The following is a 15,779-nucleotide window of genomic DNA, read 5'->3' on the forward strand; positions in this document are numbered from 1 at the left end:
GGTTCCCTTTGGCTGCTCTTTGAAGAGATCACTTCCTTTCCCCCCTAGTCCTGAGGCTAGGGTGGCATGGGCAATAGAGGAATGTGGGGACTGAGAATCATTTCTACTCTCACCAGAGTGGCTGGAAGCAGATTTTCTTACCAGGATGTAGTAGTATGCTAATATTTAAGGGTTCTTGAGGTCAGAGAGAAGGGTTTGAATACTCCGGCTCCATCTCTTGCTGTGGGTCAAGTTTCTTACCTTTCCAACACCTTGGCGTCTTTATCTGAAAATTGGGGATGATGATAATGTCTCCCACCTGAGTGTGAGAACTATATGCTATAGTGCATACGCAGGGCTAAATTTGGTGCCTGGCAAACAGAAAGTGCTCAGTACGGCAGGCCAGTGTAGTGACAATAAGGCAAAGATGATGGGGGTAGTGCCGGTGTTGCTTCTGCCCCCAGAACAGGCTCTGACTGGGAGAGAGTTAAAGCACCTTTGGGTTCATGGGGGTTTATATATAAGCAACGGTTGATCAATGTGAGCTGGTTGTCCAAATGATTATGTGCAATCTAAGAAAAAAATGGGCCTCGGATCTGCTCAGCTACTTAATAATATTAGCAGCGGTAGTAGTCAAAGAAGCTAAATTTTATTAAGTGTTTATATGCCAAACAACGTGCTGAACGTTTTAAAAGGATTTACTCACTTATTACAACGAGGCTATACGCTAGGTCCTGATAATGTTATTCGTCTCTTTCAGATGTTGACTGAGCCTCAGACGGGTTACAAAAGCACCTAAAAGATCCCGTTGTCAGTACATGACGGAAATGAGTTCAAATCCAGCCTGTCTGACTTGTTCTTAATCACTAAGGTATGAAATTAAGCATGTTGCCCTTTGCCTGATTCTCCTTCTGAGGGCTGAATATTTCACTTAGCTCTCTGAGTGCAGGAGAAAATTCTCTCTCCTTGACCCAACTTGGCATCAATATCCAACTCCCCTTCTCAAAATGGGTTGCTTCAATGAGCAGCAATGAATGCCGGGTCGTGGACCAGTCACCTTGATGACTAAGAGTCAGACACTAGGGAAAGAAAATGCTCTGTGACAAACCTACCCTTGTAGGTTTGTCACAAGACAGAAATGGGGGGACAGGGCAGAAGATAATGGAATAAGGCATAGGAAAAATAGCACCTGGCATCGTGATAGTAATAATAATAATAGTAGTAGTAGTAGTAATAGTAATAATAATAGACTTTACTATGCTCTAGGCATTGTATTAAGTGCTTGGTGTAAGTGACTTCATTTTAACATTGAAAACAAGTCTATGGGGATGAAATATTATTAACATCATTTTATAGGCAGGAGTATTGAGGTTCAGGTAATCAGGTAAATTGCCCAAGCTCATACGGTTAGCAAGTGGAAAGCAGAGATTTGAACCAGCACCTACACTCCTAACCATTATGCTATAACCATTATGCTGAAGACATAAGAATTCCAATGGTCTTTCCCCATAACCCACTCCTGCACTCCAGACTTAAATAGTCCAAGATCAAGAGAGAGCAAGCTTGGAGTTGCCACTCTTCAGTGAGTGTCAATCATTTCAAAACAGTGTATTTGCTAACAAGACGCAGGTCCTGTGATAATCTTCTCAACCAGGTATCAAGAAACAGGAAGCAAAGATTCAAGTAACAGTACGTTCCTACTTACGAGGAAGGTGGGACAGCATAGTTGACACTGGGCTTAACTGTTCTGGAAAACGTGGTCCCAGTAGGCATACACGCTGGTACATTTTCCCCACCTACCAAATACAAAAGAAGTATTTCATTTCCATGTTGCTCTTCAAAGTTCCACCTCATTCGTGCCTGTCATTCATCCTCTGGCCTCTTCCTGTCTCCATTTCTGTACAGAAAGGTGCTGAGTCTCTGCTCTCGGATACGAAAAGGGTGTGTTAGGAGAGGGAGCCATGGTACCTCAATGTCTTTTTTTTTTTTCATCTTAATTCTATTATGCCAACTCCACTGAACTTAATTAGAGTGAATACAGAATTACACAATTACCCTCTGTTCTATTCTTCGGATGTTATATTTTGATAACATTTACGAGATGCTGCTCTCCCCTTGAACACCAGATGAACACTAGAAATGGATGTGTGTTGACATAAACTCTGTTATAATTACAATTAAAGTATAGCTTACATAATGATAGTGTTAACATAAAATTATAGATGTGTAGAGACAACGTGGTCATGCATTTTTTAGTATAAGTACATGCTTAGACCAATATCTGTTAGCGGAAGAGAATTTTGGTTAAGCCACAAAGGCTGTTTAAGGACTTGCAGATAGCTAAGGGGAACTCAAAGACCAGTAAGATAATATTTCCCCTGCCATGTTTTCGATTGCAAAGTGAAGGGAAGATGTGAAAGTAAGTACCCCTATGGAAATTACAAGACAAGTACATTTTTTTCCTTGAATACCTGGGTAAATGCTTAAATTCTAATGTATATCAGTGATGCAAACTTTCAACTGAGTTTGATAAATCATAAAATAATAATTATACATATATGTATATAAAACTGCATGGAACTAGACAGTTCAGAATTACTTCTAATTAAAGAGGTACCCTATGACAACTAACTTAAACCTTACAAAATATGGTTCCAAGTACCCTATCAGAGTGAAAAGTAGGAGACTGAAAGGTTTATTGTAAATGTTTGTAGTCATGGTGTCTTAACTAAAACTACTGTGTCACAAATACTACTAAAATAATTGTGACATTTTATTCACTTTTACTGCAAACAACAAAACAAACTATAGGTATTTTTTCATTTCAGGTAATTATTTTAGCTAACAGTTATTAAATGTTTTGAGAAGACAGAGTGCTAATTGCATTACTTCATTTTATCTTTAAAATAGCGCTTCCATGTAATTATTCTTAATATCTCCATTGTATTAAAGTGTATCTCTAGTTTAGACCTTTCTTCAGAACTGCAGACTTGTGTATCCAACTGTGTACTCAGCATCTCTACTTGGACGTCACGAAAACATCTCAAATCTTATACCTCCAAAACTGGTCTTTAATCCCCCAAACATTTTCCATCTTAGGTGACAGTAACCACACCTTTCCAGTTCCCCAGACCCTAAATCTCGAATTCACCCTTGACCCCCTCTTCCTTTCCATTCTTGCATTCAATCTACCACGAAATGCTGTCACAACCTTCCCAATGTGCCACTTCTGAGAATTACCAGCCGCTAGCAGCCTGGTGCAGGCCACCAACATAGACCCCGAGGATCCGGTAGTCGCCTCCCGAGATTCTCCCTGACTCCACTCTCTCCCCACATCCTCAAGGCCACAGATAGAGTTGTGCTTTTCAAACAAGAGACAGTTCATGCCACACCTCGGCTAAAATCCTGCCCCTGGCTGCCTACATTTAGAGTAAAAGACACAATGCATGTGATGGCCTCCCAGGACTTACCCAATCCATCCCATCACATATCCGACCTCCAGCCCTCCTGCTGTCTCTTCCTCCCCACTGACTAAGTCAGCCAGGGTGGCCTCCTTGATATTCCTCCAAGCTGCCCGGCATATTTCTGCCTTAGAGTTTTGGCAGAAAACTCTGGCAGAGATGGAGGATTCTGGTTATTCTTGCTCCCAGGGAGTGGTCTCCCCATCATACATTCTGACAACTCCCTCACTTCAAGTCTTTGCTCAAATGTCAACTTATAAAATCCACCCTGACTACCCTATTTAAAATCAGAACCTACCTGTACACTCCTCCAGCACTCCCAACCCAAGCCTCTTCAGTGAGCTTCACATCCTTTTCCTTATCCCGTAGCGTCCATCAACTTGTGACAAAGCATAGAATTTATTTATAACATCCGTTTCCACACGAGAGTGTAAGGAGGGAGAAAGCGTGCAAGAAGGAGCAAGCAGGCAAAGGCTCTTGTCTGATTTATTCATTGATACGTCCAAGCATAGAGAACAGGAAGATCCTTGATAAATAGTCCTGAAAAAGATACAGATGAGGAAACTAGTAGTAAAGCTCAGAAAGTTTAAGTAACTTCCTCAAGGTTCTAGAGCTAGAAGAGGGTCACAGTAGAATTCACACTTGGGGATGTCTAACTTCAAATCTCTTAGCCTCTCTGCTATCTTTTTTTTCTTCTTTGCGGTACGCGGGCCTCTCACTATTGCAGCCTCTCCCGTTGCGGAGCACAGGCTCCGGATGCGCAGGCTCAGCAGCCATGGCTCACAGGCCCAGCCGCTCCGCAGCATGTGGGATCTTCCCGGATCGGGTCACGAACTCTCAACCACTGCGCCACCAGGGAAGCCCCTCTCTGCTATCTTAAGTCCATGCAATTCAGGATTTGTTTTAATCAGGGCCATGGAAATTCTCACTCCACTGAATAGGATCACCAAAGTGTTCTCTGTCTAGATTTATATATATATTTTCCATTTAAACAAAGGAAACAGAAGAGGGCAATTCATCATGGGTTATTGCGGTAGTTTTACAGCAATTTTAGCAATAATGACATTTAAGTAATAGTGATATTTAATGATAGCATAATAATAATAAAATAATAGCTCTTAAATGTATTGAAGACGAATCGCATGCTAAACTCGGTGCTAAAATATTTCCATGTATATTTTGTGCAAAATCCTTATGAATATTCTATCAGATGAGCTTTATGTGTAACTCCACCAGGCATACTTCTCTTATTCCGCTTTCAAAGATAAGGAAATTGATGAGAAGTGTGGTAACCATTTAATCAAGATGAGACTGGTAATAAGTTGTGAGTATGAATTTAAATTCAGGTCTAACTCCAGAATTTGATTCTCAATCCATACATGAAAATTCTGATAATTCCTTTGATAAGGGTATGGTCTATGTTCTCTCCTGGAAAACATCCCCCATTATGTCTGCCTGTGCTCATACCTTCAGAACACAGTCAAGTTTGAAACATGATAAAAATGTTTAAATAGTGTGCTTTAATAAATGGAAATATCTTCATCTAAACAATAACACAAAAAGGCAGGCTGAGCCCTTTGAAGTGGCTTCGTTGCTATCTTCCATCCAGAACAAGAGAAGGAATCAACAGCTGCAGAGTAAAGAAAGCATGAAACCCAGAGATGGAGGATTCTGTAAATGACCAATTACAAGGCTATTAAGCCACACTTTCATAGCAAGAGGCAAAATATTCCATTAAACTGAAAATTCTTCTACCCCTCACTCCAAGGCCCACACAAACATTAATGTTGCATTTATTAGGATGTATTTCCTGTGCTCTATCAACTTGACTTTCAGCAACTGTATTAATACAGTCCTTTCGCTTTGCACATATATCTGAATGATGGATTCCATTACTGGAGTTTTGTAGAAAGAGTGGAGTGAATGAAGTAAAGTTTGGGAAGAGCCATCATAATCCATAATGATGGGCACTGAATCAGGACAAGAAGAAACCTCTCTTCTCATTTATTTGAATGAAAATTCTACTATATATTTATTGCCTCTGTACAGGGCCATCTGTTGAATAGTGGAAAACAAGCATCTTTCATTTGGAGGTAGGATTTGTGTGCTCAAGTTTCTATGGGCCTGCAGAATTAATCTTGTTTGAGAAATGAAATAAAATGTAATTTCTTACTGTAAGTAGATGTGGTTAAGCAACTGGCAACTTTGATGTCTTTAAATCACTGCAGTTTCAGGGTAGGCAAATCTATAATTATTTCAAGCACTTCTTTATTGGTGCAACAATTGAGCAGTGTACATAGTGGTCAACAACCTGGGCATTGTCAGACGACTCCAAGTTTGAATCTAGACTTTGCCACTCACCAGCTATGTGACTTTCAGCTACGTGAATCACTTTCTTCAGCTTTACAGTGTGGATTATTATATGCCCTTTGCAGAACTACTGTAAGAACTAAATGTATATGGGCACAGTGGCTCATAGTAAGGGCTCAAATTAGTACTGTGGTCACTACTAGTAGCATTGAAAAGAAATTAGAACTTCTATTCTCATAAAGTGGGATATGTGTCCCTTTTCATTGTAATTTCATATCATTTTACTTTTGACCTTATAATTTAATAGCTCGATCCAAGAAACATTTAGCAGTAAATATAATTGAAAGAAGATTACCTGTCAAACATGAAATACTGTAGCATCAAGTGTGCTGGCACAATACTCTTCTCAGATAATTAACCTGTAAAAATATGTTATTGTCTTCTTTTTAATTAAGCACATTGAACATATATATTTACTGTGCCAATTGGCGAAAGGTCCATTAATTAATCAGTCTAACTATATGCTGCATAAACGTCTTCTAAACATAATCGTATATGTATTTTATTTGTTGGGAAAATGTGTTTGAGATTGTTCTTTTCTGCCTATTTAAAGTAAAAGAGGGTGAGAAGTAGAGTTAGGCTTAATGTACTTTGTACTCCATTATGCCATGAAAATGCTTCTGTGCCCTGGAGACAACAACAAAAGATTTGCTTTAATGACAAGAATCAAGTATGTTCTAAAGCTTCCAGGTAGGAGGCATATAGGTTGCAGTTTGTATCAGAAGTCTTTGCTCTCTCTCTCAACTGCGTCTAGATGGGAAAGATGTGGTCACAAATGCTTCAAGGTGACATAGTAAATGTTGGAAAAGAGGGGGGTAGGAGGCAGAGTTTTGAATATCTCAAACCTGAGCTAGAAGGATTTTATTTAAAGAAAATAGCGGATATTATTTTTCACTTAAGGAATGCCACTCAGCAAACCTGACATTAATGTAGGAAATTAGCTCTTTTAGCTACGATGCTTTCAAATGCACATGGCTGAAAACAAATTCAAAATAGTCAAAGGAAATTTAAAAACAAAAACCAAACAACGACAACAACCTCAACAAACAAGTACTAGAAATTCAGGGATGCAGCCATATTCAGATACAGTTGGATCTGGAAGTTCCAGAGTATCAGCAGGGTTCCAGCTCTCTCTCCATCGCTCAGCCCTGCTTACCTCTGCAAGACTTTATTTTACAGAAAGTCTCTTCTTGTGCTGGATGGTAACTGGGAGTCCCAGAGTCATATCTCCCCAGCTTAGAAATTCCAGAGAGAAAAGACAATTCTTCCATGTTTCTCTGAGAGAAAAGTCCTGGGGAGGAGTCTGATAGACTTAGCCGAGGTCAGATGCCTACCCATGAGCCAATCACCTGCTTTACTGGAGTTCAGTCCCTGGGCGACTCATCCCCGGGGCCCGTGAGGAGGCAGGATGGCATTATCTGGCAGTTCTCCAAGAAAAGCCTGCTGTTTTTGTAAGATGAAAGGGGAGAGGACATGGATAATGAAACCTGTATCTGCTTCTGTAAAATCCACAGAATCTTACTCCCTGCCCTGTGTCGATGACCATGCAGTAAGCTGACCCAGGAGGTCATTTTTCCCACAACAGTCTTTATATCTATGACTAAGGAACACACTGGTAAAAGAATATGGGAGAAAGTCTGAGTATGACAAGTCAGCTAAACTGATATTAACTAAAAAAGCTGTGTGAAAATATCCTTAAAAAGTTGCCCCCAACTCACTCAAAGTCCAAAGTTGGAGCTGGAAATACAATGTCATGGAGTTTGGATAAGAACAGGTTTTCTCCAAGCTGAACTATGACACAGAGATTAGAGGCTTCTAGAAACTATACTTTTTCAAAGAAAAAACATCACATGAGAAAAATGAGGCCTAGAAAAATTAAATGACTTAAAGTAACATAGCTAATTAATGGCAGGACTGAGACTAGAGTATACTTTGTGTAATTGGCTATGGTCTTTTTTGTTTGCTTTTGTTATCACTTCAAAACGAGACAAACTTAAAGAAAGGAAACACAACCAAGGCTCAGTGGTTGGAAAAGAGATGGATGTGAACGCCCACTTGTTTCTTACGTATAAAGTTACCCCTCGCAGTGTTTTGGAGGAGAAAACGCTGGCTCTTCCCAACGTTGGTTACATACACAAAGATTCCAAAGACAAGACAAGTGCTTTGCAAACAAAGTAACTAGAACCAGCTCAGGCTTCCCCGCGCCGGGTCCTACGTTCCACGGTCAGAACCACCAACTGTATCCCCCCCGGGTAACAAAGTGATTCAGAAAAGCTAGCGTCTTCAGAGAAGGGAGAAAACTTAGCCGGGAAGAGAGTCAGGAGAAAACTTGCTCAGCTTCTTGCTGGGGTCTGAAACGATCCCAACAGAGTCCTTAAACCCCTCAGGTTTCCCCAATCAAGCACCCTCGCCTCCAACCTGGGCCACCCCAGATCTGACTATCAGAGGAAAGAAGTCTGCGGACGCACGGAGAGCTGACCACCCCACGAGAAGGACCTACGCGCGGCCGCACCCACTCACCCGCCGCTCCCCGGGAGACTGGAGACCAGCGCGGGGTCCAGGTCCTGGGCGTGGCAGACTCGTCCCCCTCCGGGCCCAGCTCCAGCTCACCTCGGCGCGGCCCGCCTGGGCGCCGCCATCTTGACCGGAAAGGGGGCCTCGCGCCGGAGGCCCCTGAGCGGGCGCCCTGAGCGGAGCCGGAGCGCCGGGGAACCCCAGGTCGGCGCCCTACGTCCCCCGCGCGCTCGCGCCCCGTCCACGAGGGACGAGAGTCCCGCACGCAGCGCCCTACCCAGGCTTCCGCGGAACCGACGCCCCGCGCAGCCCACACCACGGCTCAGGCGGCGCCGAGGGCGGCCCGGGCGGAAGAGCGGGCGCGGGGCACGCGCTCGGTAACCGGGCAACGCGGAGCAACCCGGCGTCTCCGGCGAACCCCAGCCCTCCACCACGAGGAAGCACGGACCGCCGCACCCGCCGCCCAGCCCGCGCCGCCCCTCGGTCGTTCCGACCGCCGCTGCCCGCTGGCTATGGTCTTTTAAATCCATGATACAACGTCTGTATGTAACAAATCTGTTAAACCCTAAATGTTTATGATATTCAAGTAATCCATTATCTGAATTATTCTTGAAGATAAAACATCCAAAGACTTCTTAATTGTATGGGTATACATACATAAAATACACGTGGAGGTAACTTCAAATATAGTATGTGCCTGTCTCTAATTCCTTCCCTCTCCGCTCTTGTAAAAAAATGCCCCTTTAAAAATTGCCCACTCACCATCTGTTAGGTAAATTTGCTGAAACACAGTAAATGTGGAGACAGAAATTGTTATAGAGACTATTCCAAATGGCACCGACACCTGTATTTATGAAATTTTTAAAAGAGTAAGTTAGAGTTGATTTAAAAAAAAAAAATCCCACTATAGTAACACCACATCATCCTAGGTGCCCAGTTCTATCCAATTACATAAGATGGAGAAAGAGAGAGAGAGAGAGAGAAACAGAGAGAGAGAGGAGAAAGAGAAAGAAGAAAGGAAGAAAACCAAGTACTTATGTATAAAATGTTGCTCCCAAAGTTTGAGATTATACTCAAGCATCAATGAACAGAAGGAAAACACTTACAAATTTACAAATGTATTTCATTTATGGTATGAGGGACACAGGTTTAGATTTGCAACACGCTCCCACAAGGGTCAAATTGACCGCTTTTTTCTATCTAGTTGCTCTTGAGAGAACAAAACAATTGAAACAGATGCCATTCAATTCCAAGTCTATAGCTTAGACCATGTCACTGCACATGAAATATTGTTCATTCAGAGTCAGCACATAGCAAGAGTAATTTATACTCTCAGAGTGTTTGCTCTCAAGTCAATAGCAGAGAAGCCTTGACTAAAAACGTTCCCATTAATTTCCATTGTAATATATCTTACTTATAGCCCATGAAACAGTGGTCAGGGGAGATTTATTCTTTGGACACCATATTATATAATCTCTCCACTTTAAGCCATCCCCCACTCGGCGATTATTTTTTAAATATGTTACTCGTAGTCAATATTAATTTACATTTAATCTTTCTTAGCATTAGGAGAGTATTATTTTGTACAGGCTCAGAAACAAATCTCCCGAAATTCCTCCCTGATGCTCCCTTCAGGCTGAAAATGCATTGCAGGGTGGCTGCAGTGACTTACTTCTAGTTGGCAGAGCCCTGGCCACACACTAATTTCATTAGCCTCAAACTCCTGGATTTGAAAGATCCACTGAATATGATTCCTGTCCTCTGACATGTCACTTACTAACCAATTCAGTGTGCATACAGAGGAGAGAAAGGACTTGCTCAGCTCTGGCCCACCGGCAGGCAGATGAGAATTCCCAGTCAGAGACACTGTTTACATCTGAGTGGTCATTCTTGCCCGGGTCCTCATTTTCAGGAAGGAACTTCAATCCAGGCTTTGCTGGCAGCTGCAGCATTTGTTACATCCATTACTAGCTCCTTGTTCCTTCTTGCCCCCCAGTGCTTAGCATCCCCCATTTCAGTCACTAAGTCTTCCTTCCCCCAGCCTAGAAGCTTACCTCACCATAAATTTTTATCTCAAATGATAGGTTTGGCACATTCCCCACAGCAACCCACAGGGACTGGGGAAAAGAAAACTCAGATCTCTGGAGAGCTAAGAATTCAACCATTTAGAGGAGTTTCTTTTATACAGGACAGTCTTCATTGAGCTGAACCCTGCAATCCCAGAGAAGATTCACCTACCCGTTCTTTTCTTCTTTCCCTAAAGTGACTGTGTCTTTGAACAATGGGTCTGTGTTCCACTATTCTCTCTATTCATTTTGCAGGTTTACAGAGGCTGGGAAACTGGGGACTGGACTTACATGCCAGGAGCTTCTAAGATCACACGCAAAAATAAGGCTACGGGAAGAGATTGTTGGAATCTATCTCTGTATATTTGAACATGGGCAGTGGTTAACCAGGATGCTCACACCAAGCTTATATCCAGCTTGCAGCACAAGCTACAAGTTGGTGCATTCCCTCCTACTACCAGCCTCTTCTCAATAAATGCAGGTGAAAACTGGGGGCTCTTTTCCCTCAGCTGTTCAATCCAACATGAATAGCTGCAATTTGCAAATTAGAGGAAAATGACAGTGTTTTCTCTGAATGGTTTTGGTCCCAACCCACACTGCTAATGTTGGCATTCAGTTCCTTTCCTTCCCAGCCCAGGGAACGGGGGAACTAAGCATAAGGCAAGCGTTCTCTTTTCTTGCAAGTGCCTCAGATCCACACACCAGAGAAGGAATCAGCTCCCCCTGGAATCTTTTTCAGCAAACACAATCCTTCAGCCTAGTCGGCAAGCTCTCTCTTGACTTTAAGATTTCACTCTTTTTTCGACAGGCAGGCCCATCTGCAGTACTGCCCAAGCTCCAAGTGAAGGCACCAAAATAATTTTAAAAATGTCAAACAGCAAATGTGCCTTCAACCCCCAGAGCTCCAGTAAAACTACTGTGAGTTGCCCCTGTGGTTCTCAGGTGACCTCTGGCCTCATCCTCCCTGCAGCGCTGCCTCCTCAGGTTCTCTAGTTTAAGCTCAGAGGTAAAGGAAGTGCTTCTGGGTTTTGCTTACAACAACCCAGGCTCTTCCTGAAAGCATTACCTCAAAGTGAAGGCTGCCCAGAAGCACTTTTGGCCTTGCAAACATCTAGAGATCTCCATGGTGGCATACTCAAGAGGTGCTAGAGATGCTCAGAGGCTCAGAGGGGCCATACCAGGCTGCAGCTTTAGACAGGCACCCCTCCTTCTGGCACAAACACAAGCTTCATACTCCTGGGTGCTGATGTAGTGACAGCTTGAATCACAAGGAGTCCCCTCCAGAAACCCAACATGCTTCAGGAAAGGCACTTGAGAGGGAGCCAACTTTTTAGCTACGGGGAGCATAAGGGTCAGCCAGAACATCTGGAGAAGGGACTAACTGAGCTTGGGTCCTACCAGGCAGGGAGAGAGCTATGCATTAGGAAAGGATCACTTCAAGACAGAGATGAACAAAAAACTTGGATATAGGGGTAGAGAAGGAAAAGAGAGGCAGAAATTGAAAGGGAGAACGTAAAAACAGAGAGACAAAAAAAAAAAAAAAAAAACAGCAGGGAGAAAGAGACACAAGGAGAGAGACACACAGGAAGAAAGACAGAGAAACAAGAGAATCCATAGTCACGCAGACCCTGAAACTCAATTTCTTCATCCAGAAGCCATCCATCTATACCCAGGGCGGCACAGGAGCCGTGGGGCCGAGGCTGCGGGAGCAGGCGGTGAGAGAGCACTGCAGCACCGCCCACGGCTCAGCGGGCCCGATCCGCCGTCCTCGCATCTTCCGCCGTTGCCCGCCTGCACCCGGAGCTAGAGGACCGCCCGGCCTTGCTCAGCGCACCCTACTGCCTCCCTCCAGGCGCCTTCTTGTCTGGCTCTGAGAATCGTCCTCAAAACCCAGGACTGGGGTTGGGGGCTGCGTTAGGGAGGTCGTGGGAAAGGATGGGCACAGGGTGGGTGCAGAGAAAGCGATTGTGCTTCGCAGTTAGCAGGAGTAGAAAGCTGATCGCCCGGCTCCTGCCAGTGGCCAGATCGCAAAGGCAGTTTAGACGGTGCAAACAACTGCCCAGAGCAAATCACCTGGGGGCACGTCTGCGGGTGGCTTCTCCCCGCTTGAGGACAGTCCCCACGCCTTCCGCCCCATGCCCTCGCAGAGACAGGTTACAGGTCGGGAAATCCAACCCGAGCGAAATGGGCAATTCACGTCCAAATGTAGGTGAAGACCTAGCCTTCGGTTTAAGAACTGCCTCCCTAAGCTCTTCTCGAAATTTTCCAAGGCAGCTGCAGCTTGTCGGGCGGCTTGGGGCAGGGAAGCTGGGGAGTTGAGAAATGCCTAGTTTCTAGGCGTCTTCTCATCTTTCCTATTCCTTGCGCCTAGGTGGCTCTCACAGGAGCCCGGCACTTTTACAAGCCTGTTTTGGAACCATATTTCACTCGAATGCAAACCCATTTAAATCATCGCCTTGTTTTTCGGAGACTGTTTCTTCTAAATGGGGCCATAAATCCAGAATGTCAAGCCGGATGGAGTGGAGCGCGGACAGGGGAGAGATGGAAGGGAAATGAATCAAGCAGGGAAAGTACCTCCTCGGGTGAGGTGGGAGGGATTCGGCAGGATCTCCAGGGTGGAAATGAGCGAAGGCTGACCAGACCCCGCACCCCTGGAGTCCAAGCCAGCCTTCAGGATAAAGAGCGCGGGGAGCTACGGCGCGCTCTGCCCCGGAGGGAGCGCCCCCCTACCTGGAAAAGCCTCAGGATGTTGGCTACCATGCTGGAGACCGAACTCCCCGAAGCCCCAATCACTCCAACTACTTTCTCGGGCTTGACGAAAACCGGAGGCTCGCCGTTGGTGCAGCGCACTTCGGAGGTGTCCTTCTGGATGAGCGCCTGGACGAAAGTGAGCGACTGTTCGAGCGCATAAGTGTCCCTGGAACGAGTGTCCAGGATCCGCGCTCCCAGCGTCACGTTGGGCAGCAGGTTGGGATCGCTGTTGATCTGGTCCAGGGCGTAGAGCATCGCTTCCAGCCTGTGGATCCCGTTCTCCCTCTTGATGTCGCCGCAGGGCACTCCGCTGGGACCCTTCGCGTGCACCGGGAACAGCCCCCCGAGGGTGACGTCCCCCTCGATCCGAATGGAGTGCGGGGCGTACATCTCCTGGCCGCGCGCCGCCGCCGCCGCCAGCGCGCACAGAAGCACCTCCAGCACGCAGCAGGGAAACTTCATCAAAGTCAGGGCGCGGAGCAGCTTCCCCAGCTGGACCGTGCTGCTCCCGCGGCTGCGGCGGTGGCGGCGGCACTGGAGGGGACGGTGGCGGGCCCGCGGGAGTCCTGGCCCCTTGGGGTGAGCTCCTCCGGTGAAGCCCAGGGTCTCCTGCGGGCGAGGAGGGTAGGGGCGCCCGGGGAAGGGCAGCCGGCGAGGGTGGGGGGTCCCGCGGCGCCTGCCAGCTTGGGGCGCCGTGCGCTCTCGGGTTCCCCGGCCAGCGCGCCGCGCTCGAGCTCGCGCTCGGTGGCTTGCAGCTCGAGCTCTCCAACAGCCCAGCACTGGGGAGAGAGCGAGGATGGCTATCGCTTTAAATGCGCGTTCGGCTCCCTCTCCTCCTCCGCCCACTCCCTCCCACCCTCGCTCGCTCTCAGGCTCTCCCCACCCTTCCCAGCGCCCACCCTCCCCACGGTTTTGCAACATCACGCAGGGAGGGGCTGCGTGCTGAGGTAAGGGGGGAGGGAATGGGTGGGCGGCTGTGGGGCGGGGGGAGTACCTCCGATTGGGAGTTTCGAGGTCCCCAGGGAATCTGGGGATTGCAGGTCGCAGGCGAAGGCTGAGCTCCTGCTTCGGTCTCACTGTAGAAGCCGCTCGCTCGCCCGCCTGCACCCACACGCACATTCTAGGCACAGGGTGGCATCAGCTCCGGACAGGGCGGTTCTAGCTGGGGCTGACTGCTTCCAACCCTGAGGTCCGGAGCCGGGGCTGTCAGCGCCGGGAGAATGCGAGGTAGTCGAAGGTGATGCCGCCAAGCATGAAGGGTAGTAGGGAGCCCCCAGTCTCTACTGCTAATTCGTCTGTGCCAGTTTTTCCTAAGAAAAACACACATACACACAGGAGCCTGATTTATGACCTAAAGAACCTTTACGCAGAGACTTCTCCGGGGCCAGGCACTGGGCTAGCCTGTAGGGAAAGACGCCAACAAGAAATGCTGGGAATGGAAATGCATCTTTGGTCTTCAGGGGTTACTGTGGCCGGAGCCGGATGAAGTAACCCTGGTCTCCAGTAAATCTGTGGCGGATTCGCTCCTTTTCTTCCTTTCATCGCAAGAGATGGAACAACTGAGAACTCTGCAGAGCGCACTTTCTTCTCTGGCGCTGACAGGTGTAAGGCTCCCTCCTACCCATTTCCAGAGATGCTTTTGGGCTGATGTCAGGTTTCCTCGGGCAGGAAATAGCAAGAAAGAGGTGACAGTAGGAGGAGCAGACAGAAATCTCCCCATCGATCCAGTGATCCAGTGATCCATTCTTTTTTTTTTTTTTTCTGGCTGAAGATTTGGGGGGTTTGGGGAGTGGAATCAGGATGCCAGAGCAGGTAGTAGTGCAGTTAGGAAGCTGTTTTTCAAAGGTGTCCCATCCTGCAGGTCCAGCCCAAACTTGGCCCAGCAACAAGTGGCCCTAGTTCCTACACAAGGAAGGGCAATGTATCTGCCCTTGGTGCCCACGTGTACTGCTTATGGTGGTCTCTACTCTTGCTGAGCCTTTCCGTTGGAGGGCAGCGAAACTGTCTTATACAGAATTGAGGGCGCAGAGAAAACCAAAACAAGACTATACTTTCTGTTGTAATGTTAGTGTACTAAAGAAAAATGTCCTTGCACATAAACAAAACAACACACACACACACACACCTAAAAAGTCAGAAGTTGGGAAGTTGGTTGTCTCTTCCACCAACCACCTGTATGACCTTGGCACTTCTGTTCCTGTGCCTGAGTTTTACTTTGCCCATCTGTAAAATGATGAAATTGAATTGAATGTTTTACAGGTTAACTTTTAACTTTCAAATCCTCTGTTGAAATAGGCCATGCACCTTTGGCCATGGTGTTGTTTTTAGACCAATATCCTTTGTTGCTTTATGTGTAGGGCACCCGTTTTTTGATACCCAAACAACACTTCAAACATTTCCTGGTACAGAGGATATTTTTTTTCTTGTTGACCACCCATTTATCGTCCTTCTAGGGAGAGTCCAGTCCATCATTTTCTTTTCAGACATGCCCCTCCTCCAGGTTTCAATACTTAAGGTTTGAGGAGGAAAAAAAACCTTCTGGCTACAGTGTTCAAGGAAGGGAATAGAGGCTAACAAGAGCTATGCAGGGCTAATCCCTGGAGTTCTGCTGGAGTAACGAGGGTGATGACATAGGGTT

At 46.1% G+C, this 15,779-nt stretch overlaps 2 protein-coding genes across 2 annotated transcripts in view; one reads left to right on the forward strand and one right to left on the reverse strand.

Annotated features, from left to right (window-relative positions):
* The window catches only part of LOC132597892 (uncharacterized), a 49,048-nt gene extending 36,884 nt beyond the window's left edge, over positions 1–12,164 (reverse strand). Inside the window, exons 1-4 of the mRNA XM_070046545.1 lie at positions 12,060–12,164; positions 8,602–8,834; positions 8,331–8,496; positions 1,685–1,775 (exon numbers count right to left, since the gene is read on the reverse strand). Coding sequence (XP_069902646.1) covers positions 1,685–1,775; positions 8,331–8,496; positions 8,602–8,834; positions 12,060–12,164 — 595 coding nt within the window. The remainder of the gene's footprint in view (positions 1–1,684; positions 1,776–8,330; positions 8,497–8,601; positions 8,835–12,059) is intronic.
* A 161-nt stretch (positions 12,165–12,325) lies between these two features.
* LOC132598023 (uncharacterized) lies at positions 12,326–14,852 on the forward strand. Its single transcript, XM_070046546.1, has 4 exons — positions 12,326–12,595; positions 12,892–12,977; positions 13,072–14,088; positions 14,602–14,852. The coding sequence occupies exons 1-4, from the start codon at positions 12,326–12,328 to the stop codon at positions 14,630–14,632; spliced, it is 1,404 nt and encodes a 467-aa protein (XP_069902647.1). The 3' UTR covers positions 14,633–14,852.
* The last annotated feature ends 927 nt before the right edge of the window (positions 14,853–15,779 follow it).

This window comes from Globicephala melas, chromosome 10 (genome assembly GCF_963455315.2).
Source record: "Globicephala melas chromosome 10, mGloMel1.2, whole genome shotgun sequence".
In the NCBI taxonomy this organism is placed as follows: Eukaryota; Metazoa; Chordata; class Mammalia; order Artiodactyla; family Delphinidae; genus Globicephala; species Globicephala melas.

Bases quoted from the DNA above. Each gene is read 5' to 3' on its own strand.
- LOC132598023 (XM_070046546.1), top strand. From the start codon at position 12,326: ATGGGCACAGGGTGGGTGCAGAGAAAGCGATTGTGCTTCGCAGTTAGC. The intron at 12,596-12,891 runs GTAGGTGAAGAC...CCATAAATCCAG, and splicing joins TGGGCAATTCACGTCCAAAT to AATGTCAAGCCGGATGGAGT. The intron at 12,978-13,071 runs GTGGGAGGGATT...TTCAGGATAAAG, and splicing joins AAAGTACCTCCTCGGGTGAG to AGCGCGGGGAGCTACGGCGC.